The 24,582-nt window shown below is 40.5% G+C and overlaps 2 protein-coding genes across 3 annotated transcripts; both read left to right on the top strand.

Annotated features, from left to right (window-relative positions):
• The first annotated feature begins 1,994 nt into the window (after nt 1-1,994).
• LOC122551306 (gamma-crystallin S-1-like) lies at nt 1,995-3,483 on the top strand. Its single transcript, XM_043693015.1, has 3 exons — nt 1,995-2,056; nt 2,141-2,383; nt 3,144-3,483. Exons 1-3 carry the CDS (start codon nt 2,048-2,050, stop codon nt 3,417-3,419), a joined length of 528 nt encoding a protein of 175 aa, XP_043548950.1. The 5' UTR covers nt 1,995-2,047; the 3' UTR covers nt 3,420-3,483.
• Nucleotides 2,040-18,132, top strand: LOC122551304 (gamma-crystallin S-1-like). Of its 2 annotated transcripts, none has more exons than XM_043693013.1 (3): nt 2,040-2,056; nt 16,379-16,621; nt 17,783-18,132. In XM_043693013.1, exons 1-3 carry the CDS (start codon nt 2,048-2,050, stop codon nt 18,056-18,058), a joined length of 528 nt encoding a protein of 175 aa, XP_043548948.1. In that variant the 5' UTR covers nt 2,040-2,047; the 3' UTR covers nt 18,059-18,132. The 2 variants fall into 2 exon arrangements, with proteins under 2 accessions (XP_043548948.1, XP_043548947.1); XM_043693012.1 differs by lacking the exon at nt 2,040-2,056 and adding an exon at nt 16,188-16,283.
• Nucleotides 18,133-24,582: the final 6,450 nt, after the last annotated feature.

Below are 24,582 nucleotides of genomic sequence, written 5' to 3'. Positions count from 1 at the left end.
TTTTCTTTATCATCATACTTTCTCAACTTTCTTGTCATTAGCAACACCAGTTCCACGCAGTGAAATTCCAACAGATTAGCTTGCGTGTGTAGTATGTCATGCTTCAAGTGGTCCTGAGTTAAGAAGGAGTTTAGGATCTTTATATCATTATGTCATGAGCATGTCTGTGAAAGGTTTATTGACATACTGATTGTTCTACACAATACAACAATCCCTGGCTTGCCTTTTCCTTCTTCTATTGGCTTTTCCTTGGCCAGTCAGTTAGAGGATACCAGTGTAGTGGATATGTTAATGGACTAGGAACGCAAAAGGTTCTGGGAAATGGTTTGAGGACAGAGGTTTAAATAACACAATAATTACTAATTGAATTCAAGCTAAATTAATAAAATCTATTGGATCAATCTAAGCATGAAATCTAGTTCATCAGTGCCCTGACCATGTTTACATTGTTTGCGTAGACTGCAGAAAAAATGATAGGACTTACTCTGCAATCAATGGCCCTTTGCTAGTCTGGTCAACATGTGTATGTAAATGACACAATGTGGTTGACTTTTTCTTTTTTGTGTTTGATTCATAACTGCCTTCTGAAGTGGCCTAGTGAGTCACCCAAAGAAACTGGTCAGACCATCTATCATCAACCTAGACACCAGAAATAATGATTGGTCAATCTGTCCAATTGGCAATGCAAAGTCCTCTCACTAACAAAGTCCTCTTCAGAGGGCAATCTCATAGACTGGTCAAGTAACAACCGGATGTACAGTCAAACTTACAGAATCAAAATATGCAGCCAATGGTCCAGATAGCCCCAGCACCCTCCCTGCAGTGGGAGAGGGACAATGGTACACAGTCGGAAACTCGTAGCCCTGCTAGTTCTCAACATTGCTTCTGAACCCCATCAAGTTGCATGGCATCATTAGAAAGAAGAGTGAAGAAAAATCCTACTGATCTCCACTAACCAGCAATCACTCCTCTCACTCATCATTGTCTTTGAGTGGGGAATAATTAGGGTCTCATCTGTGTTGTAATTGTAGAAGCAGATTGAAACTGTGTTTGTCAGATGCACAATATGTACAGTAAGAACATAAAGAATAGGAGCAGAAGTCAATCATTTGACTCTGAGAGTCTGGTGAACTGTTTAATCATAGAACCATTGACCCATAAAGAACAGAAGGGCCCTTCGGTCCATCAAGTCGGTACTGCCAATGTTATGTTTAAAGCTACACTGATCTAATTGTGACTTTCACTCAATTTTCCTGCCTGCTGACTCAATCTTGAACACCATTGTAGATCAAAAATTTTGCATTTCTTTAAATAACAGCTTGCTACCAAATAAAGACTAGTATGTGATTCTAGCCTTATACAGCAACAGAAAAACAAACTTAGAATTTTGAAATTAAGGTGTTGCAAGAAAGAACCAGTACAGGTCATTGCAAATAAGGGTGATAGCTGGACAAAACTTATTGCCAGTTATAACATGGGAAGATGGGTTATGAATAATTTGGAATTTACCAAGGATAGAAGATGGCAGGTGGCCAGGAGTTCATGGGATCAGACAAACAGGATGAGAAAACAACAACTGCAGGTGTTTTGAAAGAGGAGATGGGAAATTCAATTACAATAGTTTCAGATGATGTAGCCCACAAACTTTGAAATAGTTGCCTGGATTTAAAGATTACGCAAAATGACAAGCATTCAACCACATTGAACCTGTTTGGAAAAACAAAGTGATGTCCAGTTTATGACAATTCCACAGAGTTCATAGTTCAATGGTTTTTGTGAGTTCTACTTGAGAATGGCTAGGGCCTCTCATTTATTGTTGCATTTTTTTCCCCTATAGGGGAAAAATGACACAAAATTAAAACAAAACGAGCCCGCGACAATCTAATGCGCTGAATAAAGGTGCTTGTGACACCTTTTGTTTTTTTTGCTGATCTGTGCTTGAGATTGTTTAAAATTACAAAGGCAGTCTCTGCAATGGCCTCTCATGTGTATAAATACCCAGAGTGAGAGCACATTCAAGCATTGCTTTATTGAAAGTGAGCTCAAAATGGGAAAGGTAAAGGAGAGTCTGATATTTTCAACATTGTTAAATAAATTGTTGTAACATAGAAATTTTTCATTAAATGCTCTTCCCTCACAGATCATCTTCTATGAGGACAGGAACTTCCAGGGGCGGCACTATGAGTGCAGCAGTGACTCTGCCGACCTGTCCCCTTACTTCAGCCGCTGTAACTCCATCCGTGTTGAGAGTGACTGGTGGGTGCTGTATGAGAAACCCAATTACATGGGATACCAGTATGTTCTGACCAGGGGAGAGTATCCTGACTACCAGCGCTGGATGGGATTCAATGACTGTGTCAGGTCATGTCGCTCTTACCCATATGTGAGTCATAAATTCACTGTACTCATAGGCAAAATAAACTGATCAATTGATTTGTATCTGTAATGGTAATTTTCATTGTTGTTTGTTTAATAGATCAAAAACTCAGATGAGTTATTCTTCCCACTTCCCTTTATTTGAATTCCTTAATGATTAATGGAAGAACAGGAAATTTTGCAAATAAAACAAGTTACCTCTATGAAGTGGTAGAAATTTGGAACTTTCTTCTTCAAAAGTTAATTAATGTTAATTGGATTGTTAGTTTTGTGAACCAAAAGTATTAGAGCGTATATCACAAATGCAAGAATGTGGAGTTTGATCAAAGATCAGCCATGAGCTCATTGAATGGTAATACAGGGTTAAAGGCCTTAGTGTGCTTTCCCATCAAACGTATGTTCCCTGCTGAATGTCAAATCATTATTCAGAGAATGAATCCTTGCTTCCATATAAACAGAGCTTTCTGGAATTGGGCTTCAACCTGAAACTATCCGGATCATAATTTAGTAGCAGTAATATATTTTATGAAATATTTAATAATACATTGATGACAATTGGATAACCAAGCAGGAATTGTCCAAAACTAGACAACAATCTAGAAATGGTCAATAGCTGGTTAATGATTGAACAGTGAATTTTTAACAAAAGGTTAATGGGTTCCCTGGTCAGATTACAAATATAAAAGCAACCAACAACAATAATTTTAAAATGTTCTATAGATATTTTCATACCTGCATCGCAAATGTTTCATTTCTCTCTATTCCAGTACCGAGGAGGGTCCTACAGAATGAGGATTTACGAGAGGCCTGACTTTGGAGGACAGATGATGGAATTCATGGATGACTGTCCATCTGTCTACGATCGTTTCCGTTACCGTGACATTCACTCCTGCCATGTGATGGACGGTTACTGGATCTTCTATGAACATCCCAACTACAGAGGGCGACAGTACTTCATGAGGCCCGGTGAATACAGGAGATACAGTGACTGGGGAGGCTATAGCTCAACTAGCGGATCTTTCAGGCGAATGAGGGATTTCTAATTCTTTTTTGAAAACCAGACTTTATTCTGTTAAATATTCTGAAAAATAATAAATGAACTATAAGCGAAACTCATTTCTTTTCTTTTAAATTGTGTCTGTGTCTTTGCTGATGCAGATGCTTTATGACCTTAAGACATTAATTAGGGAGCCAATAACATTAAAAATAAGAAAATATATGCAACGGGTGTTAATTTTCAAAATTTAAATTATTCATACATAACATATGAACATGCTGTTTAAGAGCCAGAGTTGATCATTCAGCCTCTCAAACCTCCTCCTTCATTTAAATAGGTCAAGGCTGATAAACTTCTCCTTCATTTCTAGCAATCTATTCTTGTTGTGCTTTGAAAATATTCAAAGGTCCTGTTTCTACCACATTGTGAGGAAATGCTCCAAAGAAATACAATCCTCAAAGGGGAAATGTCTTTCCATCACTGGGCAATCCTTCTTTTGAAGTAGCAACACTTTTGCCTGAATCTCTAACAAGAGGAGACATCCTATTCTTACCTGCTCAATCAAAATCCCCCAGAAACATACCTGTTCATTCAAACATCTCTTCAGATGGATGAACGTTCCCATTTATTATGCTGGGGACTATGACTGAGACATAGTTAAAGAAATTGAAATAGAATTCCTTTAGTGAGGAAGCAGGCTATTCAATCCATCAGGTTCACACTGACCCTCTGAAGAACACCCCACCCAGTGCCAGCCCTCTACCTTATAAGTCTACATTTCCCATGTCCCTAATTTACACATCCCTGGACACCACGGGCAATTTAGCATGGCCGATCCACCAAACTAACACATCCTTGGACTGTGGGAGGAAACTGGAGCACCCAGAGGTAACCCACAGTCATGTGGACAATGTGCAAACTCCATACAGAAAGTCACCCAAGGGTGAATTCAAACCCCTGGAGCCACTATCATTTTAAATATCACCGCTTTATAAAAAAAAAAGCTCAAACATTTATTTAATTATATAACTAGTGCACTTTAATTAGTCACAACAGAACTGATAGAATTGACTGAATCCTGAGGGAAATATCAGTCAGTTTGGGCCTGCAATAGATGGTGAGGGAAAAACCTACTTGACTTTGCCTTTATTAATCTACTTGTCAAGACGCATCTGTCCATGTCAGAACTGACAGAAGTGACTGCTGTGAAGTTCCATCTTTGCAGTAAGGATGTTCTCCATCATATTGTGTGACTCTACCATGATGGTGTAGATTCAAGCAGACCAAGCAACTCAAAACTGGGCAGCCATTGAGTGCTGTGGGCCATCAGCAGCAGCAGAACCGCATTTAACTTCAATCTTTAACTTCAAGGTCCTGCATATCTCCCACTCCACCATTATCATCCAGATGAGGGATTAGTCATGACTCAAAGAAGAGTGAAGAAAGGCATTCTAGACTAGCACCAGGCAGACTTAAACATTGAGTGTCAAATTGGTGAACTTACAACATTGGAAAACTTCTATGACAAGCAGTATACAATAGACAAAGCTAAGGATCTATATAGTCAATGGATCAGATTTTCAAAGATCTGCAGTCTTAGTCAATCATGACTGTTGGCAGAGAATTACACAAGTAACCAGAGGGGCAGGTAGCTGGGGTTGGGGGTGGGGGGGTGGGGGGAGCGAGGGGCACTCCACAAACATTCCTACACATCAGTGCAAAAGATAAAGATCAAGCATTTGCAGTCAGCTTCAACTCCAGAGTGGAATACCCACCTCGCCTCATCAAGAAGTCCCCAGCATCACACATGCCAGTCTTCAGTCAATTTGATTCACTCTTTATGATATTAAGAAGCTGCTTAAAGTACTAGATACTGCAAAGGCTATATGCCTAACAACATTCCAACAATGCTCCTGAAAATTTGTCTTCCAAATTTTCAGGCTGCTGGCTACTAACAGTAGTTCTGTTTGTAGCCAAGTTGTACTTACTGTAACAAAACACCTGACAGCACTGTAGGTGCATTTGCTCCAAATGGATTGCAGTTATTCAACTCAGAAAGCAGCTCAGCATCATTCCATCAAAGATGTCTAGGAATAGGTAACAAACGCTGGCTTCCACAGTGATGCTCCCATCTCATGAAGACGAGGACAAAAGTCAAATCACTCTTCGTAACCAAGACTGTTTGATTGCTGGAGTGTAATGCTCCCTCCTCACTCGTTCACTCTTCTAGGAAACTATTTTTCACCCTGAGCAATATTGCTGCCTGAAGGCTTGAAGCAATGATTACTTCCCCTATTCATTTGCCAACTCCCCCAGCAACTGTGAATTGCAATAGATTCCTTCATGTCTGGGCCATTCAACTCTAAGTTAACCTGCTGATGGTTTGTCTTGACAATCCCAATTGAATGTAACAAGTGTTATTGTAACACTTAGCAGTATCAAGAATGCACATGGCATTCAAAAGATAATTAATTTGATCCAAGTGAGATATTTTTCCTGAGAAGCTCGTATTATTAAATATTTATTGAATTTGGTGGCCTCTTGTGGCCTGCAAATTCATTACAGCTCTACTAAAGTGGTGAATAACTGCTTGGTGTCTACCAGGGGAGTTGCTTCCCAATAGTCCTTAAGGATTAAAAAACACCAGAGTTGCATCTAAAAGTTCTGCAGTTGGTGGGGGGTGAGGAGGTTCTAAAATGTAAGACTGCCGTAAAAGTTACTTTTCAACTGTTCCCTATCATGATTCAAGTCTGGTTGTTAGTCAAACCTCTGAACAGCAGTGCAGCTTTCAATGTAACTCAAGGGCAGTAATCTCTGGATTACTTCCATGCCATTTGGTTGTGACAGTAGGAATAGGAGGATAGAGCAGATAAATGTGTGGCTGGGGAGCTGGTGCAGGGGCAGGGATTCAGATTTTTGGATCATTGCAATCTCTTCTGGAGCAGAAGCGACCTGTACAAGAGCGACAGGTTGCACCGGAATTGAGAGGGACTGATATCCTGACGGGGAGATTTGCTAGTGTTATTTGGGGAGGCTTTAAACCGGTCAGACGGGGGATGGCACCCTAAGCAGTAGTGAGACAAGAGAGACAATGAATTAAACGGCATTTATTTCAAAGCAAAAAGGCCTGACAGCTGAGGCAAATGGACTCAGGGCATGTATAGCAACATGGAACTGGGTAATCATAACTATTACAGAAACATGGCTGAGGGAGGAACAGGACTGGCAGCACAATGTTCCGGGGTATAGATGCTATAGGGAGGATTGAAAACAAGGAAAGAGAGTAGCATTTTTGATTAGGGAAATTGTCACGGCAGTACTTGGGATTGTCCAGTGAAGCTATATGGGTGGAACTGAGAAATAAGAAGTGAAGGATGACCTTGATGGGATTGTACTATAGGCCCCGCAATAATCAGCGGGATCCTGCAGAGAAAACATGTCGGGAGATTGCAGGTAGCTGTAATAATAGAGTTGTAATAGTAAGGGATTTTAACTTTCCAAATACAGACTGAGAATGCCATAGTGTTAAGAGCTTGGATTGGGGGGAGGGGGCTTTGTTCAGTGCATTCAAAAGAACATTCTCAATCAATATGTGGCTGTATCTACTATAGACAGGGCAAAACTTGACTTCCTCTTGAAAAATAAGGCAGGTCAGGTGTCTGAAGTGTTGGAGCGGGAAGGTGGGGAGGACTTTGGGACCAGTGACCATAGTTCTATTAGTTTTAAAGCACTTATGGAAAAGGATAGGTAAGGGCCACAAGTTAAAGTTCTAAATTGTGGTCAGGCCAAATTTGACTGGAGGAGGCTGTTCACTGATAAAGGGACATCTGGCAAGCAGGAGGCTTTCAAAAGTGAGATAACGAGAATTCAGGAATAGCATGTTCCTGCTAGTATAAAGGGCAGGGCTGGCAGGAGTAGCGAACCTTGAATGACTAGAGATAGGCTCTGGTCAAGAAAAATAAGGAGACTTATGTCAGGTATAGATAGCTGGAATCAAATGAATCCCTGCAGGAGTATAGGGGCAATAAGAGTATACTAAAGAGGGAAATCAGGAGGGCAAAAAGGGTACTTGAGGTAGCTTTAGTTTAAGGAGAATCCAAAGAGATTCCACAAGTATATTAAGGGCAAGAGAGTAACTAGGGAGAGAATAGGGCTCCGTAACAATCAACAAGGCTATCTATGTATGGAAGAAGAAATGGGTGAGATCCTAAATGAATATGTATTTACTGTGAAGAAATAAATGGAAGCTAGAGGATTCAAGTAAATAAATATTGAAGTCTTGAAAAAAATTCATATTACAGAAGAGGAGATGCTGAAGGTCTGAAAACACATAAACATAAATAAATCTCTGGGACCTGATCAAGTGTATCCAGGGACTTTGTGAGAAGCTAGAGAAGAAATTGTAGGGCCCTTAGCAAAGACGTTCATGTCATCAACAGACACAATGTGGTGCCAGAAGACTGAAGAGTGGTTAACGTAGTGCCATTATTTAAGAAAGGCTGCAGGGAAAAGCCAGGGAACTATATACCAGGGAGCGCCTGACGTTAGTGGTGGACATGTTGTTGCAGGGGATTCTGAGGGACCGGATCTACCTGCATTTGGAAAGGCAAGGACTGATTAGGTATAGTCAGCATGGTTTTATGTGTGGGAAATCATGTCTCACAAACTCAATTGAGCTATCCGAAGACGTGACCAAGAAGCTAGATGAAGGCACAGTGGTAGAAGTCGTCTACATGGATTAGCAAGGTTCTGCATGGTAGATTGGTTAGTAAGATTAGTTAATATGGGATACAGAGAGAGCTAACCAATTGGCTTGACGGTAGGTGACAGAGGGTAATGGTGGAGGCTGGTTGTTCAAACTGGAGGCCTGTGACCAGAGATATGCCGCAGGATCAGTGCTGGGTGCACTGTTGTTTGTCATTTATAATTGATTTGGATGATCATACAGAAGGCATGTTTAGTAAGTTTATGGATGACCTCAAAATTGCTGGTATAATGGACAGTGAAGAAGGTTATTTTCAATGGGATCATGATCAGCTGGGCCAGTGGGTTGAGGAATGGCAGATGGAGTTTAATTCATATAAATGTGAGGTGTTTCATTTCGGTAAGACAAACGAGGACCAGACTGTTAATTACACAGTTAGCCCTGGGGAGTGTTGTTGAACAGAGAAATCTAAGGAGGGCAGGTACATAGTTCCTTAAAAGTGGTGCCACAGGTTAAAAGGGCAGTGAAGAAGGCATTTGGCATGCTTGTCTTCATTGGTCTAAATAGGAGTTAGGACGTCATGTTATGGCTATACAAGACATGGGCGAGGCCACATTTAGCATACTGTGTATAATTCTGGTTGCCCTGCTGTAGGAAGAAGGTTATTAAATGTAAAAGATGTAAAAAACGTTTTACAAGGATGTTACCAAGATTGGAGAGTTTGAATTATAAGAGGCTGGGACTTTGTTTCCCTGGAGTTTAGGAGGCTGAGGGGTGACGTCATAGAGGATAATAAAGTCATTAGGGGCATTGATTGGGTGAATAGCCAAGGTCTTTTCCCTGGTGGAAGGAAGTTCAAAACTCAAGGGCAGGGGTTTAAGGTGAGAGGCGTAAGATTTAAAGGAACCTGTGGGGTGATATTTTAACACAGAGGGTGGTGCATGTATGGAATGAGCTGCCAGAGGAAGTAATAGAAGCGAGTACATTTACACATTTAAAAGACATTCGACAGATCCATGAATAGGAAAGGTTTAGAGGAATATGGACCAAACACATGAAAATGGGACTGATTCAGTTTAGGAAATCTGGTCAGCATGAAAGAGTTGGGTTGAAGGGTCTGTTTCTACTCTCGGGTCAGGTGATGGGAGATGGTAGTTATTTTTTGGTGGGAGGAATGGATTATTGGTAGGTGTCCATTTATGGTGTTCAGTTACACTGGCTATACACTGAGTTATAGCAGAGATCAAACTGTGCATCGTTTCCAGAATTAGTATCTAGATAAGTTCCACATATCTAGCCCAAGAGTCCAACACTGACCTCAATGTAAGAAGCATTCATGGAGGGTCATAAGCATCAGGAATCAACCCACTGAAAGTTTAAGCTTCCCAGGTAATGACAGCGCAGCTGCATGCACCAGAATCTCTGCAATGTCCTGATACACACCACAGATTTATGACCATACTTCATCACTCACAACCTTGGATAATGCAGGGAAAATGATCAATAAATTATTCCACAGCCTTCATCTTTACATAACCGCCACATATATTCTCTGCTGATATTTATCCAGGCTTTTATTGAGTCGATTATTCATGATACCACTGCTTATTTAGATGGATACACATTTCAGATATCAGCCACTCTGCAGAACATAAAGAGATCTTCTGTTGTTAAGGCTTGTCTGTGATTTGTTTACCTTGCATTCATTTCCTTCTTTCTTTGAATTCACAATCTAAGTGAAAGATTAAATTGTTGCTATTTTGCTCCACTGTGTTAATAAAACCTGGATAATATTGCTATTCAGTCTTCTGTGCTGAAGAAATAAAGCACTGAGAGCAGGCCATTTTGCCTCAAGCTGATTTCCCATTTATAGAATCAAAGGTAACAGAAAAAGGAGGTCAATCACCTGTAATATCTGATCCAGCTCTGAAAGAACAGGACAATTAATATTACTCCCTCACTCTTTTCCCTTCAGCCCAATAAATGTTTCCTCTTCAGCTGCTTACTCATTTACCTTTTGAAAGCCATCATCAAATCTGCTTCCATTACACTCTCAGTCAGTTCATTTAAACTCACATCCTCACTGGTAAATGAGCAGGAGTAGGACAGTCTACCCTTCAGACCTGCTCCATCACTCGATAAGATCATAGCAGATCTCATCGTGGTCGCCACTCCTTTATCCTGTTCCCCCAACCCCATCATGATCCTTAATGGTCATGTCTGTCAATAACCCAGCCTTGAATAAATTTTATGGTGCAATCTTCACTGTTTCCTGAGGAAGAGCATGACACAGGCTAATAACACCCTGAAAGAAAATGCTTCTCTGTCTTTATATGAAGATCTCTTACTTTTGAACTGTGTCCCGTAGTTCTAATCCCTCCAACAAGAGGACACAGCTTCAGGACATCCACCCTGTCAGTTTCTCTCGATGGGGATCTGAAATGTCTCCACAAGATCACTGCTCAATCTGCTAAACTACAATGGACAAAGGGCCAACCTGTTCAATCTTGCTTCATAAGATAAACTCTTCATCACATGAAGGAGTTGAGTGAATCTTCTCTGAACTGTTTCCAACTCAATTATATCCTTTAACCATTATGGATTTGTATGTGATCTGAAAGGATCTGGAAGGGTTAATAATTGATGGGGTGCAGTAAGCAACTCCCACTGTTATGATGTCAATGGGACTTGGCCAGAATAAAGAAGGAACTGGTGGGAGATAGACCTGAGTGTGGTGTGACCCTATAGTTTCTGCGATATCGTAAATCATTAAATAGTTGCCACAATCCAATAAGCTTCCCATTGGTTTCTCAGTAAGACTCTTCTAGTTAGACCAGAGACGTGGCTATCTTCATCCATAACAATTTGGTCTTGAAAGACTCCACATGCCCAACACTGACTATTTCTAGAAATGTGCTGTCATGAAAATCTCTTTCCCCTTCATACATTGAAATGGCATTCCCCCTGAATATCATCTAAGCCACCCACCTCCACAGACCCTCTGCACTCTCTATACCTCCTAATTAACAAACCAAAGCCCCATCGTGTCCTCAACTCTTCAGTCTAACCAATGATCCTTTATCCAACCTGACCATTTATAGCTCCAATGCTAACTTGGTGTCAACTCATACCAATCCCTGGCCATAGCAGCACCTACCACGCCAATGCACATGGAATCTATCATGGGCAGATCTCAAGATCCATGCACAAATGAAATGCCTTATTTAATCAAATGCAGCTATTGCAAATTTCATTATATTAAGAAAAAACACATTCATAAAGATCCATGTATTCTATTTAAATTATGTCATCTCAACAAACTGTATTTTCATGTGCACCATATATAGGAATTCAAATGTTCTGCATCAAACTATCGAAACCTATTTAAATGTGGCACATTGGTTCAGTGGTTAGCACTGTGGCCTCACAGCACCAGAACTTGGGTTCAATTCTAACCTCAGGCAAATGTCTGTGGAGTTTACACATTCTCCCTGTGTCTGTGCGGATTTCTGTCAGGTAGTCTGGTTTCTTCCCAGCATCCAAAGATGTGCAGGTTGGACGGATTGTCCTGTAGTATCCAGGGATGTGCAGGTTAAGTAGATTTGCCATGGTAAATATGGGATTAAGGGGGAGTGAGTCTGGGTGGGATGACCTTCAGAAGGTTGGTGTGGGCTGAATGGCCTCTATCTGCACTGTAGACTTGATCTATGATTCACTTGCAGCTGTGAAATGGAAAGTACTGAAATGGAAGGAAGGTACAGTATGATAATGTATCCTTGCGAAATATATTGTGCTGCACTAAGCTAACATTGGAATCCTTCAGGCTAATGACAAGAAACAGATTGAATTTTCTAACTCTCCAATTTTTCTTCAAAGATTAAATGGCTGCACTTTTAAATGCCTTGTCAGTCTTGATAGCTCCTTTAACAGCTGAACTGTCCAAATAAGTTGATACATTTTTGCACAAGTATATCCACTTTTGACAACCCAAATGGCATCTGGCTTTAGTGCCTTGAGAGGTGCCTTACTTCTGCCAAGGAATGTTTTAAATCCCTCAAAAGTGCCCTGCAACTAGACCCAGAGGGGTATCTTATTTCTCCAAAAGAGTGCTCTGGCTATACAAACACATTCACAAGTTTTAGACCTTCTCTCAATGATGTGATACGTACAATTAAGGATTCAGACACTTACTTCAATAAAATGACCATGAGCAAAATTGCAGCTTTCCATTCCCTCCCACATCCAATTGGGAAGATAAAAACTAAAAATTACTGGTAAAGCTCAGCAGAAGAGACACTGGACCCAAAACATTAACTCTGCTTTCTCTCCACTGATCCTGCTAGATCTGCTGAATTTTTCCAGCAATTTCTGTTTTTGTTTTAGATTTCCAGTGTCTGGAACTCTTTGTTTTTCCTTGTTTAAATTTGGAAATGACATGTTATGGGGGTGAACTTTGAATTTCTGAGGGCTTTTATGATTTTGTCACATTTGCCTGGAGTCAAGTAATCTTTTTGTTCAATCTACACTGCACTCCCTCCAAATTCAATATACCTTTGTATGGCATAATGCCTAGAATTAGTTCTAGTGTGGTCTAAACTGCGCTTTGTACAACTGACATAAATTCTGTCCTGTGGACATAAATCCCAACATTTTTCTTTTAATATCTATGTAGCTTCATGGCTCTTATTGAGTTCTTGACGTCTCTTTACTTTACTTCCCCCTTGTTCTAGATTTTGATTAATTATCAAAGACCTTGTTCAGTCCTTTTAGGCCCAAGATAGAGGGCCTCACATTTGCCTGCATTGAAACTTATTTTCCATAGTTTTAACCAGTGACTTATTTCTGTCATTGTAAATGTATGCTTCTATATGCATTAAATATAAACTTCCAAACTTTGGATCAAGGGCTCATTTGGATATTTGAATTTCTATTCTTTGTTAATTATGAAGTGTTGAGGTGACAATGCAGATGTATGAGGGACACCTATAGTCACATCCTGCTAATTAGAGTGCTTTTCCATTGCCTCTACATTTAATTTCCTATGTTTGCTAACTTTCAAAGTTACAAAAAGGGATTGTTTTCTAAGCATCTTCATAGTTTCAATTTTTCATTAGCCCAGACTTTTCTGGCCTTGATTGGATTGAACTGAATTGGGTTGGTAAAAGTAATAGTTGCAATGTCATGTGATCTTAAGTCTCACTTCCACTTCCATCCTCTCCAATCTTCCCATGGGGTCAGAGGAGAATTTGAGCCTCTAAATCTGCCCACACTAATTCTGAGGCTAAATAACAATGCCATGGACTACTTAAAATGCCTGTTTCCTACATTATTGCAATTTTTCCTATGAAGTCTGGAGATTAGCAGCCTGTCTGAATTAGACCAAATTAGCCAAAATTTTTGAACATTTTAAAATTATCAAACCCTTAAATTGCAGCAGACCAGCCAAGTTAGAAGCCATCATTAAGAACTTTGCAAGTTTAAACATTGTCACCCCCTTGGCATTACCTCATCAGCGAGGTGTCAGAGCTGTTCAGACTCCAGTCCAGCATGAGGGAGACTACAGCTAAAATGGGTTCTGCACTATCGGAAATTGCAGCCATTTTCAATTAGGGGCTTTATTTTTATCTTTGTTTCAGGATGCAAGTTGGAAGACTTCCCTATGTTGCATTCCTGGCATCAATAAGGTAACACCTCCCGATGGAATTTTGGCCTTCGGAAGTTGGAGGTAGGCTGACATTGGGGCTTCTACATACTGAGGCAGCTCCAAAGCCACAAGAGAGAGGGCAGCAGAAAGGAAGGCCCACTTCTATTCTCTGGGACATCAGCTAAGTTGTATTTATGATGTTATGACCCTCACCTTACCACCCAAACCCAATGCTCCGTAAATGTTTACATATTCTCTCAAATCTTCTGTTCATTCTTAGTCCCCCTTCCGTCATTCATTTTCCAAGACCACTCATTAATTAGCCAGTATGCATCTACTTTGCAGCTCTGTAAACAACTCTCAGTAAAATTAATTGAATAAAGATATCTTGGAGCTAAACAAAACATTCATTATAAAACAATTTGGCAAAACAGGTTTTCATCCATCTGTTCAACTGACCATTGTTGGTACAGTTGCCAGGCAGTGTCGTTGTGAAAGTTCAGCTGAATTCCAAACTACATTGCAGAGGAATTGTTTACACAGATGAAATGGACTGTTAGTTTTGTTTTATAACTTTTTGTGCTTGGAAAGCTTTGTCTTTCTTTGGTGTGGTTGCTCAATATCTGCTTATTTATTTGCACAAGATTGCAAGATGTTAAGTAGATTAAAGATTTCTTTTCAATCCGACTTTCACTGGGTTATGTTTGATCAAGAGTTTTGTGACAATATTTATCAAACAGAACTTAAATGTTGTTTGTCTTGTTCTATATTTCATGAGCTCTTCCCAAATTTGTCTTTTTTTGTTGGAAAAATGCATGATGGATTCAGCAAGTATCAGGACAGTGTGAAATTGAACTTACACAGTGCTGGTAAATGTAATGGTCTTTTAACTTTAAATGAAACAGTGTTATGAGTAATCATGATGTAAATAATATATTTAACATTTCATACAATATCTAATAATGACTGTTGAAGTTGACAAGAACTTTTAAACTTACCTACCAGAAGGCTTTTGACTCCACACCAGCCTTATCCCAAGATATTCAAATTGGCTTACCAGGCATCATCTCCAAGCTTTCAAAAACCTACCTGTCTGCATAATAATGACAGTCTAAGTGAAAATTTAATTTGGAATGACCACTTAAATAGCAAACATTCACTTTGAGTGTGTGTCAGATTGCAATCGGTTACATTTTCTAAATTGGGAAAATGGCAGGGGGCTGGAATTGGAGATAAGCATGAAATTGTGTCTCCACGTGCTTTCATGTAGTCCCCCCAATGTGTGTTCATCAGCATTGAGGAATGGAAATTCAGCCCAAAGAGTCCAGGTTGACATTTGTCACCTCAGTCATCTACATCAATATGTACATCTTGAGCTCAGGGTAATGTTTCCTTCTCCTTTCTGACCTTTATCCCTCTCCTCTGGTCTTCTGACTTTCGAGGCAGATGGTCACTGTCAATAATGCCCACATCAGTGAGAACTTTATGGTATCTCACAGGTACTTGCATACCAGTGTATCACCCAGGTGACAGATGCCCTCTTTACTGATGTTGGAATACACATCAGGAACACAACTGCTGAGCACATTGTAGACTTAGAGGACCTGGGTCAGATTCCTGCTGCATCCATCCTGGAATAACTTCCTGTTATTATCTGAAGAAGTGTCAACCTTGCAATGGTGAGAGCCAGGAAGAGATCAATATGTTGGAGAAGAACAGGAGGTAGGATTGATGGAAGCAAAAGGGGAGACGATGAGAGGTGTCTTATAGCATGTCAAGGTGGCTTCCTCCTGTCATCCTTTGGAAAGAGGCCCTTCCTTTTCTTCCTCATGTAGTGCTAGTTTTCTGGTTCCATCAATCATCCCTCTGGGACAGAGGCAAGATTTCACATAAACTCTCTCCCTCAAAACAACTAACAGCCTCAAAGCTGCACTAGTCTTTAAAACTCATCCCTACCAACTTTAATCAGACAAGAAACCCTTCCAATCCCCTAATGAGCTTTCACATTAATTTTACACAAACAGCCAATGACAAACCTGGTACAAAATAATGCTGATTGCATTGCCAGAATGAAGAAAAACATTGTGATTCCCATGACACACTGTAGCAATTGTACAGATAATGCATGAAGCTGAATATTTGTTTGCAGTTATTACATTAATATCTACTTAATATTCAGAAACAGAGAATACCAATCCATTCTTGAAAACAAAGTTATAAAGCAGATCAACAAAGTGACAATACCTTTACAGTACTCAACACAACTGAGCTTGGATTCGTGCCATTCGAATGTTTTTAGGAACAATTGAAACCGCATAAAAGCAGAATGAGAAGAATTAGCCCTATCAATAACCCTGAATAAGGGGATTTTATTTGTAATGATTATAGGTCTTTATTTTTCTAATTTGTCATTTTGCTGATATACGCTGTTGAAACCATTAGAATAACAAAAGTATTCCCTTCAGTAGTGTTTCAGTCCAGAGTATAAATATCAAGCTGGCCAGAACAGTACTACATCTCAGGAAGCTGGTTCACTCACTGCAAAGCTCAAAATGGGCAAGGTAAGGTCAACCTACATATTATTCACATCTGCTAATAATATTTTATAAAATCTTAAATTAAGGCAATTATTGACTCAGTTGTATAATTCCCACAGATCATCTTTTACGAGGACAGGAACTTCCAGGGGCGGCACTATGAGTGCAGCAGTGACTGTGCCGACCTGTCCCCTTACTTCAGCCGCTGTAACTCCATCCGTGTTGAGAGTGACTGGTGGGTGCTGTATGAGAAACCCAATTACATGGGATACCAGTATGTTCTGACCAGGGGGGAGTATCCTGACTACCAGCGCTGGATGGGATTCAATGACTGTGTGAGGTCATGTCGCTCCTACCCACAAGTAAGTTTAATGAACATGTTAAATGCATGATGAACAGACATTTCCAATCATTTGATGACGTGCTTTATTTCTCTTATAAGACATCAAATTTTTTCCATACCTTATATTTCCAAAAACCTTCATCAATAATGAAATTGACTTTCATAATAATAATTGAATTATTAAGATTATTTCCTCTTTTTCTATCATTAATGACAAATCTATATTTTAATTTTGCTGGCTGCATCTTATTTCATATGTTATAAAAAAGATTGAGGTATTACAAACAGCAACCAGAATTGGGAATGTAGAAGGAAAAAAAAATGTCTGTTTTGTATTGGCATGATTCTAATTTGTTGTAAATTTGTACTAAGTAAGCAGGAAGATTGATGTATCAATGTGCAAAAGTTTCATTATATTCCTTTTGTACTTCTCCAAGTACACGCCTGGGGAATTTGACCAGGGTGACAAGTATTTCACATGCATTCCTGAATAGAGTGTGCACAGGCGACCTGTAGGTAAACATTAGCAATATATTTTTGTGTGCTTCAATTTTTGTAATTGAAATGTTGACTGAATCTGCAGGTTTTGGAAAGTTGTTCAGGCCATTACTAGGCCAATACTTCACTTAACAGATACAAACTTCACCCAGCTTTGAACTTGAACAAACTTGACTAATCTCCTAGTGGAAGATTGAGTAGTTTCCTTCGATCCCCATCTGATGAAGATATTTACAGGTTAAAGGAGGTAGCCAGCTATCCATTAGCACTTTAACAGGTGGATCATGCCTTATTTAGTCACTCACTTTATCCAATGAATTGATGGTCAGTTTGGTTTCTCTCACTTCATAATTGAGAAACCTTTCTTTGCAAGATGGAATTTGAGTCACCCTTCTCCGGCAACAATGAACTCATTAAGAATTCATCTATAATTTCAGTGATGATCTCCTTGCAGTTAGAATACCAAGTTATGATACATTATATTTGAATGTATTTTGTTTCAGTTTCATATGCTATCTGCATTGCTTCTAATGGTTTAACTGCAAGTGGAAACTTTTAATCAATGGCCAGTAATCTATTTCTAAATCATTTTTAACTTCTGTCTTTGGTAATATACGTCTGCACACATTTTCTTGTTTTAACAGATACAGTTTTAACAAGTGTTTTACATTGTCCATTCCAGTACCGAGGAGGCACCTACAGAATGAGGATTTACGAGAGGCCTGACTTTGGAGGGCAGATGATGGAATTCATGGATGACTGTCCATCTGTCTACGACCGTTTCCGTTACCGTGACATCCACTCCTGCCATGTGATGGACGGTTACTGGATCTTCTATGAACATCCCAACTACAGAGGGCGACAGTACTTCATGAGGCCTGGTGAATACAGGAGATACAGTGACTGGGGAGGCTACAGCTCAACTATCGGATCTTTCAGGCGCATGAGGGATTTCTAGATTGTTGTTGAAACCTGAATTCTGACATAGTGTATTATTCTGAAATATAATAAATGTGCTATCAGCAGAACTGATTTTTGTTTCTGAGTCATGTTTTTGTTTATCTGTTGGAGACAGTGTATTATCATGAAATTATAATAATCATGGAGAAATATATTTTCACTGTCAAATTAATAACAATTCTGCAATGTAGCTTCCAATTAAATAAGCATTCAGGTAGCTGAATCCCCCATCATATTTTGGGAAAATATGACTCGTCTTTAGTACAAAATACAAAAAAAATTGTAACATCATTTATTCAGAAAGTGTCATCTAACTAACGGACATTAATCGTTTAAAAAAAATGAATAGCAATAAATTTGATTTCTGAGCCAACAAAATGAAAATCCAGGAAATTCTATTTGGATTTATGTGGATTTTTAGGTGATTATTGGACAATAACTGTATTCAATTTTCCCTTATGTGGTAAGGTTATATATTCAATTCACTGATGGTAACCCTGTGCATACTACTGAAACTTAAGAAGATTGGGTGAATGATAATAATATGAGCTTTCAGACAAGTGTCTATGCAGCCAGTAACGTGAATCCAGAGACATGGGTTCAGTTGCATGAAAAATTAAGGAAAATGTCAAAGGCAGAGGGGAGGACTCAGTAGAGGATATTAAAGTTTCCAGAACAAGTAATAGGTCAGAGAGTATGAAAAAGGTCTTGAATCTTATTTCAGATGCAGCAGACAAGGGAGCTGAGAAGAGAAGCAGCCAGTGCTGGACTTTGGGGCTTGTACTTAAATGCGTACAGTATATGAACCAAGGTAAATGAGCTTGTAGCGCAGATTGAAATCGGTGGGTACGATGTTGCGGATGTCACAGAGACATAGCTGTAAAGGGATTAGGGCTGGAACCTAAATACCCAAGGATACATGTTCTATTGAAAGGATAGGCACACGAGCAGAGATGGTAAGCTTGCCTTGTTGGTAAGAAATGAATTTAAATCAATAGCGAGAAGTGACATAACGTTGGGGGATGTGGAATCAGTTGAGGAACCGTAAAGGCCGAAAAGACTCTAATGAGAGCTATGTACAAGTCTCCTAGCAGTAGTCAGGATGTGGAACAGAAAATAATTTGGGAAACACAAAATACACGTAAAAAAGGCACTATTACAATAATCATGGAGGACTTCAATATGTAGGCGGACTGGGAAAACCAGATTGGTAGTGGATCTTGAGAAAAGAAATTCATGAAATATTTGGAGATTTTTTTTTGAGCAGCATATGGTTGAGTCCACTAGGGAACAAATCTGGATTTGGTGATCTATGATAAGGTAGACCTGATTAGGGAGCTGAAGGTGAAGGAACTCCCAGGGGGCGGTGACCATTACATGATAGTATTCACCCTGCAGTTTGAGAGGCAGAACCTGGAATCAAGTATCATGGTATTACAGTTGAGTAACAGCAACCACAAAGACATGAGGGAGGAGCTGGCCAGAGTTGATTGAAAGGGAAGACAGTGGAGTAGCAATGGTAGGAGTTTCTGAGGGTAATTCGGGAAGCACTGCAGAAATTCATTCCAGGGAAGAAGAAACATACTAAGGGAAAGACAAGGCAACCATAGCTGACAAGGGAAATCAGGGCAGTGTAAAAGCAAAAACAAAAGCATATATGTAGTAAAGATTGATGGGAAGCCTTTAAAAACCAGCAGAGGACAACTAACAAGCAATAAGGGGAAGAAGATGAAATATGAGGGCAGGTTCTGAGGAAGTTCTGAAGAAGGGTCACTCAACCCCAAACGTTAACTTTGATATCTCTCCACAGATGCTGCCAGACCTGCTGAGCTTTTCCAGCAATTTCTATTTTTGTCACTAAGGAGAAGGTGCTGGGGAAGCTGTAAGGTCTGAAATCACCTCAACCAGATGAACTACACTCTAGAGTTCAGAAAGAGGTTGTAGAGACATTGGTGATGATCTTTCAGGAATCACAGGGGTCAGAGAGGGTCCAAAAGAACTGGATAATGTGTAACACCCCTGTTTAAGAAGGGAAAGAGGGAGAAGACAGGAAACTATAAGCCAGTTAGCCTGACCTTAATCATTGATAAGATTTTAGAGTCTATTGTCAGGTTGAGATTGTGGAGTACTTGAAAGTACATGGTAAAATAGGGCTGAGTCAGCACAACTTCACCAAGTGGGGATGATGCCTAATAAATCTGTTAGAATTCTTTATGGAGGTAATGAGCAAGTTAGACAAATGAGAGCTAGTGGACATAATCTATTTGGATTTCCAGGAGTCCTTTGACAAGGTGCACACTGCTGCTAAATAAGACAAGAAACCATGGTGTTAGGGGCATCTACTGGCATGGATAAAGGATTGGCTGACTGGCAAAAGTCAAGATTGTGGTGCTGGAAAAGCACAGCAAGTCAGGCTGCATCCGAGGAGTAGGACAATCGACGTTACAGGGATAAGCCCTTCATTTGAAATGAGGCTTGTGGGCAAGGGGGACTGAGAGATAATTGGAAGGGCGGTGGAGCTAGGGGAAAAGTTGCTGAGATTGCAATAGATGAAGGTGGGGGAGATGGTGTCAGGATGGAGTGAAGGGTGGAGCGGATAGATGGGAAAGATCAAGTCAAGAGGGCGGTGTTGAATTGGATCTTTGGACTGGAATAATGTGAGGGGAATGGAAATGAGGAAATCGATGAAATCCACATTGATCCCATGTGGTTGTGGGGTTCCAAGGCAGAAGATGAGGTGTTTTCCTCTGGGCATCGAGTGGTACGGGAGTGGTGATGGAAGAGGCCCAGGACACGGATGACCCTGGCAGAGCGGGAGGGGAGTTGAAGTGTTCAGCCACAGGGTTGATATGGGTGCCCCAGAGATATTCACTGAAATGATCTGCAAGTTGACGTCCTGTCTCCCCAGTGTAGAGGAGACCACATCGGGTGCAACGGATACAGTAGATGATATTTGTGGAGGTACAGGTAAATTTCTGTTGGATGTGGAAGGATCCTTTGACGCCTTGGATGGAGATGAGGAGGGAGGTGTGGGTGCAGGTTATGCACTTCCTGTGGTGGCAGGGGAAGGTGCTAGGAATGTGGGGTGGGCTGGTGGGAGGCGTGGATTTGACAAGGGAGTCGCGGAGGAATTAGTCTCTCCAGCACGCTGATACGGGTGGGGAGTATTCCATCTGTGGTTAAAACAAGACTTTCTTACTCCTGTATTTTACACCTTGGCTAATGAAGGCAAGTGTCCTGTTTGTTTTCTTCAACATCCTTTCAAGAATTCAGTGGCCAATCCAGACAAGTATGCCACTAGTGTCACAGACTTCATTGCCAAGTGCACAGAAGACTGTGTGCCAAAGAAGTCAATCTGTATGTTCCCCAACCGGAAATCTTGGATTAACCAGGAAATCTATTGCTTACTGAAAACCAGGCTTTGGGTGTTCAAGTTAGACAACCCAGACTTTTACAGGAAATCTAGATATCATCTCTGCAAGGCCATTAGAGGTGCCAAGAGGCAATACCGCACTAAGTTAGAGAACCAAACCTACCACTTGGACTCCTACTGTCTGTAGCAAGGCCTACACTACATCATGGGATACAAAATGAGGTAGAGCAGAATAGCAGACAGAAACACATCCCTACCTGATGCGCACAATGCTTTTTAGGCTCAGTTCGAGCAGAGTGCAAGTGAAATGGTGTCATCTGCCCCAACAGTCCCAGAGGGACTTATTCCCTCAATCACCGCTGTAGACATCTGATTGACCTTCTTGAGAGTGAATTCATAGAAAGCAACTGGCCCGGATGGAGTCCCTGGCTGTGCACTTAGATCCTGTGTGAACCAGCTGGCGGGAGTATTTGCTGACACCTTTAATCTCTCCTTGCTACAACCTGAAGTCCCCACCTGCTTCAAGAACACCACCATTATCCTGGTACCAAATAAAGCACATATAATGTGCCTCAATGGCTACCACCCAATGGCTCTGACCTCTATAATTATGAAGTGCTTCGAGAGGATAGTCATGGCTCACATCAACTCGAGCCTCCCAGCCTGCCTCAATCCCTCGTAATTCACTTGCCGGAGCAACAGGTCCACAACAGATATCATTTCCCCAACCTTGCACTCATCCCTGGAACATCTTTATAATAAGGATACCTACATCAGGCTTCTACTTATCGACTACAGCTCTGCCTTCAACACTATAATCCTAACCAAACTAATGTCCAAACTCCAAGAGCTAGGTTGATGCTCCATCATTTGCAACTAGATCCTTGACTTCCTGACCCACAGACCGTATTCAGTGAGGATAGACAACAGCACCTCGTCCACGCTAATCCTCAACACCGGCACCCTGTGAGAATGTGTACTCAGCATCCTACAGTACTTCCTGTCCACTCATGTCTGTGTGACCAAATTTTATTGGAACTCCAACTACAAGTTTGCTAACAACACCACCATTGTAGGCTGGATATCAAACAATGACGAGACAGAATACAGGAAGGAGATAAAATGCTTGGTGACATGGTGCAAAGAGAACAATCTCTCCCTCAATCTCAGCAAAACGAAAGAGCTGATCATTAACTTCAGGAATCAAGGAGGAGGACATGCCCTTAATCTACATCAGCGGAGCTGAGGAGGAGATAGTCAAGAGCGTTAAGTTTCTAGGAGTGACAATAACCAACAACCTATCCTGGACCTCCCATGTAGATTTGATGGTCAAGAAGGCACAACAAAACCTCTTCTTCCTCAGGAGACTAAGGCTAATCGGCACATCCCTAAGGAGCCTCAGCAACCTTTATAGATGCACCACAGAAAGCATTCTATCCCGGTGCATCACATGACTTAGTATGGCAACTGCGCTGTCCAAGACCGTAAGAAACTAAGATAGTTGTGAACATACCGCAGAACACCACAGAATCAACTTCCCATCATTGCCATGGAAAGGCAACCAATATTATCAAAGACCCCTCCCACCCGGTAATGCTCTCTTCCAACCTCTTCTATCAGGCAGAAGATACAGAAGCTTAAACATACGTGCAAACAGGTTCAGGGACAGCTTCTTCTCTGCTGTCATTGGACTGCTGAGTGGACCTCTCAAATTTCAAATCTAATGTTGATCATCTTCTGCACAGCTGTGACTTTATATGCTTTGTATGAATTCTGTTCAATTACCCTATGATCTGTATGTCCTCATACGTTATTATCTGCCTTTACTGCATACAAAACAAAACTTTTCACTGTACTTGGGTACGTGTGACAATAATAAATCAAATCAACCCACCTTCAGGGATCTGCAGACATGTACATCAAGAATGCCTTGTTCCTCAATGCTCAGAATCCAACATTGTTACATTCTTGCTATTTTCAAGTTGGTCATTTAATGCCATAGTGAAGAACACTTAGAATCATAGTGTCTTCAAAACACAGGACAGAATGAAATCAGTCAGTATCTTGTGCCGATGGTGGCTCATTGGAAGAGCAGTGGTATTCATCAGACAATCCTAGATTGCTTCGTAAACCATAATCTTTCATCCTCGTGTACCTATCAAACTGCATTATGAATGATTATGATTCAGGATCCGGAGAAAATATTATTTCTGCATCTGCTGTACCTAAAACAAATTTGAATATGATTCTCTAATATTAATTCTTTGTATGTATACACACAAGGCTCAACTTAAAATTATGCAGTATAATTGCATGACTAACAACCCTTTTATATATTCATGGGGTGTGAGTGTCTAATAGGACATGCATTTTACAAAGGTACAGATTCATGTTGAAAGTTGCTGTCCTTCCTCTGTGTACAGATCTGTACAATGTCGCTACCCAAGGAGGCTTTCATCTAAAGCTTCAAAGATGATAGGAGATGGCAAACCTAGAGACTTTATTAATCAATGCCACTCCTTCTAACTGGATGAATCTACATTAAGCCCTAACACGAAGCAATGCTTCTATTGGCACTCTATCAGCAACCAGAATCACTTCACCCAAAAGGTGGTGACTTTAAGTAGCAATAGTGAGAGATCCTTGTTTGGTTTAATGCAGCTGTGTGTGTTGAAGAGGGAGAAGTAACATAATCAGTTGGTTAGAAACAGCAGGCATTTCATGTCTCACAATCAGTAGGTTAGTAAACCCTTAAGCAACATGCTCATGGTATCATAAATGTGTAATAACACGTGACATGAGGGTTTAAAGATCTCACAATCCGTTTTATCTCAGACCACTTAATTGAAAACATGCTCCACTTGTACGATCCAATAGATTAACATTAGAGAAGAGGACTCTTGTGGTACAGTGGTAGCATGATAGAGTTATAGAGTCTTACAGCACTGAAACAGACCCTTTGGTCCAATTAGTCCAATTTTGAAGAAGTAACAAAGAAGATTGATGAGGGCAGAGCAGTAGATGTGATCTATATGGACTTCAGTAAGGCGTTCGACAAGGTTTCCCATGGGAGACTGATTAGCAAGGTAAGATCTCATGGAATACAGGGAGAACTAGCTATTTGGATACAGAACTGGCTCAAAGGTAGA

This window comes from Chiloscyllium plagiosum, chromosome 7, assembly GCF_004010195.1.
Source record: "Chiloscyllium plagiosum isolate BGI_BamShark_2017 chromosome 7, ASM401019v2, whole genome shotgun sequence".
Classification (NCBI taxonomy): Eukaryota; Metazoa; Chordata; class Chondrichthyes; order Orectolobiformes; family Hemiscylliidae; genus Chiloscyllium; species Chiloscyllium plagiosum.
This window is presented reverse-complemented; position numbering and strand designations above follow the sequence as displayed.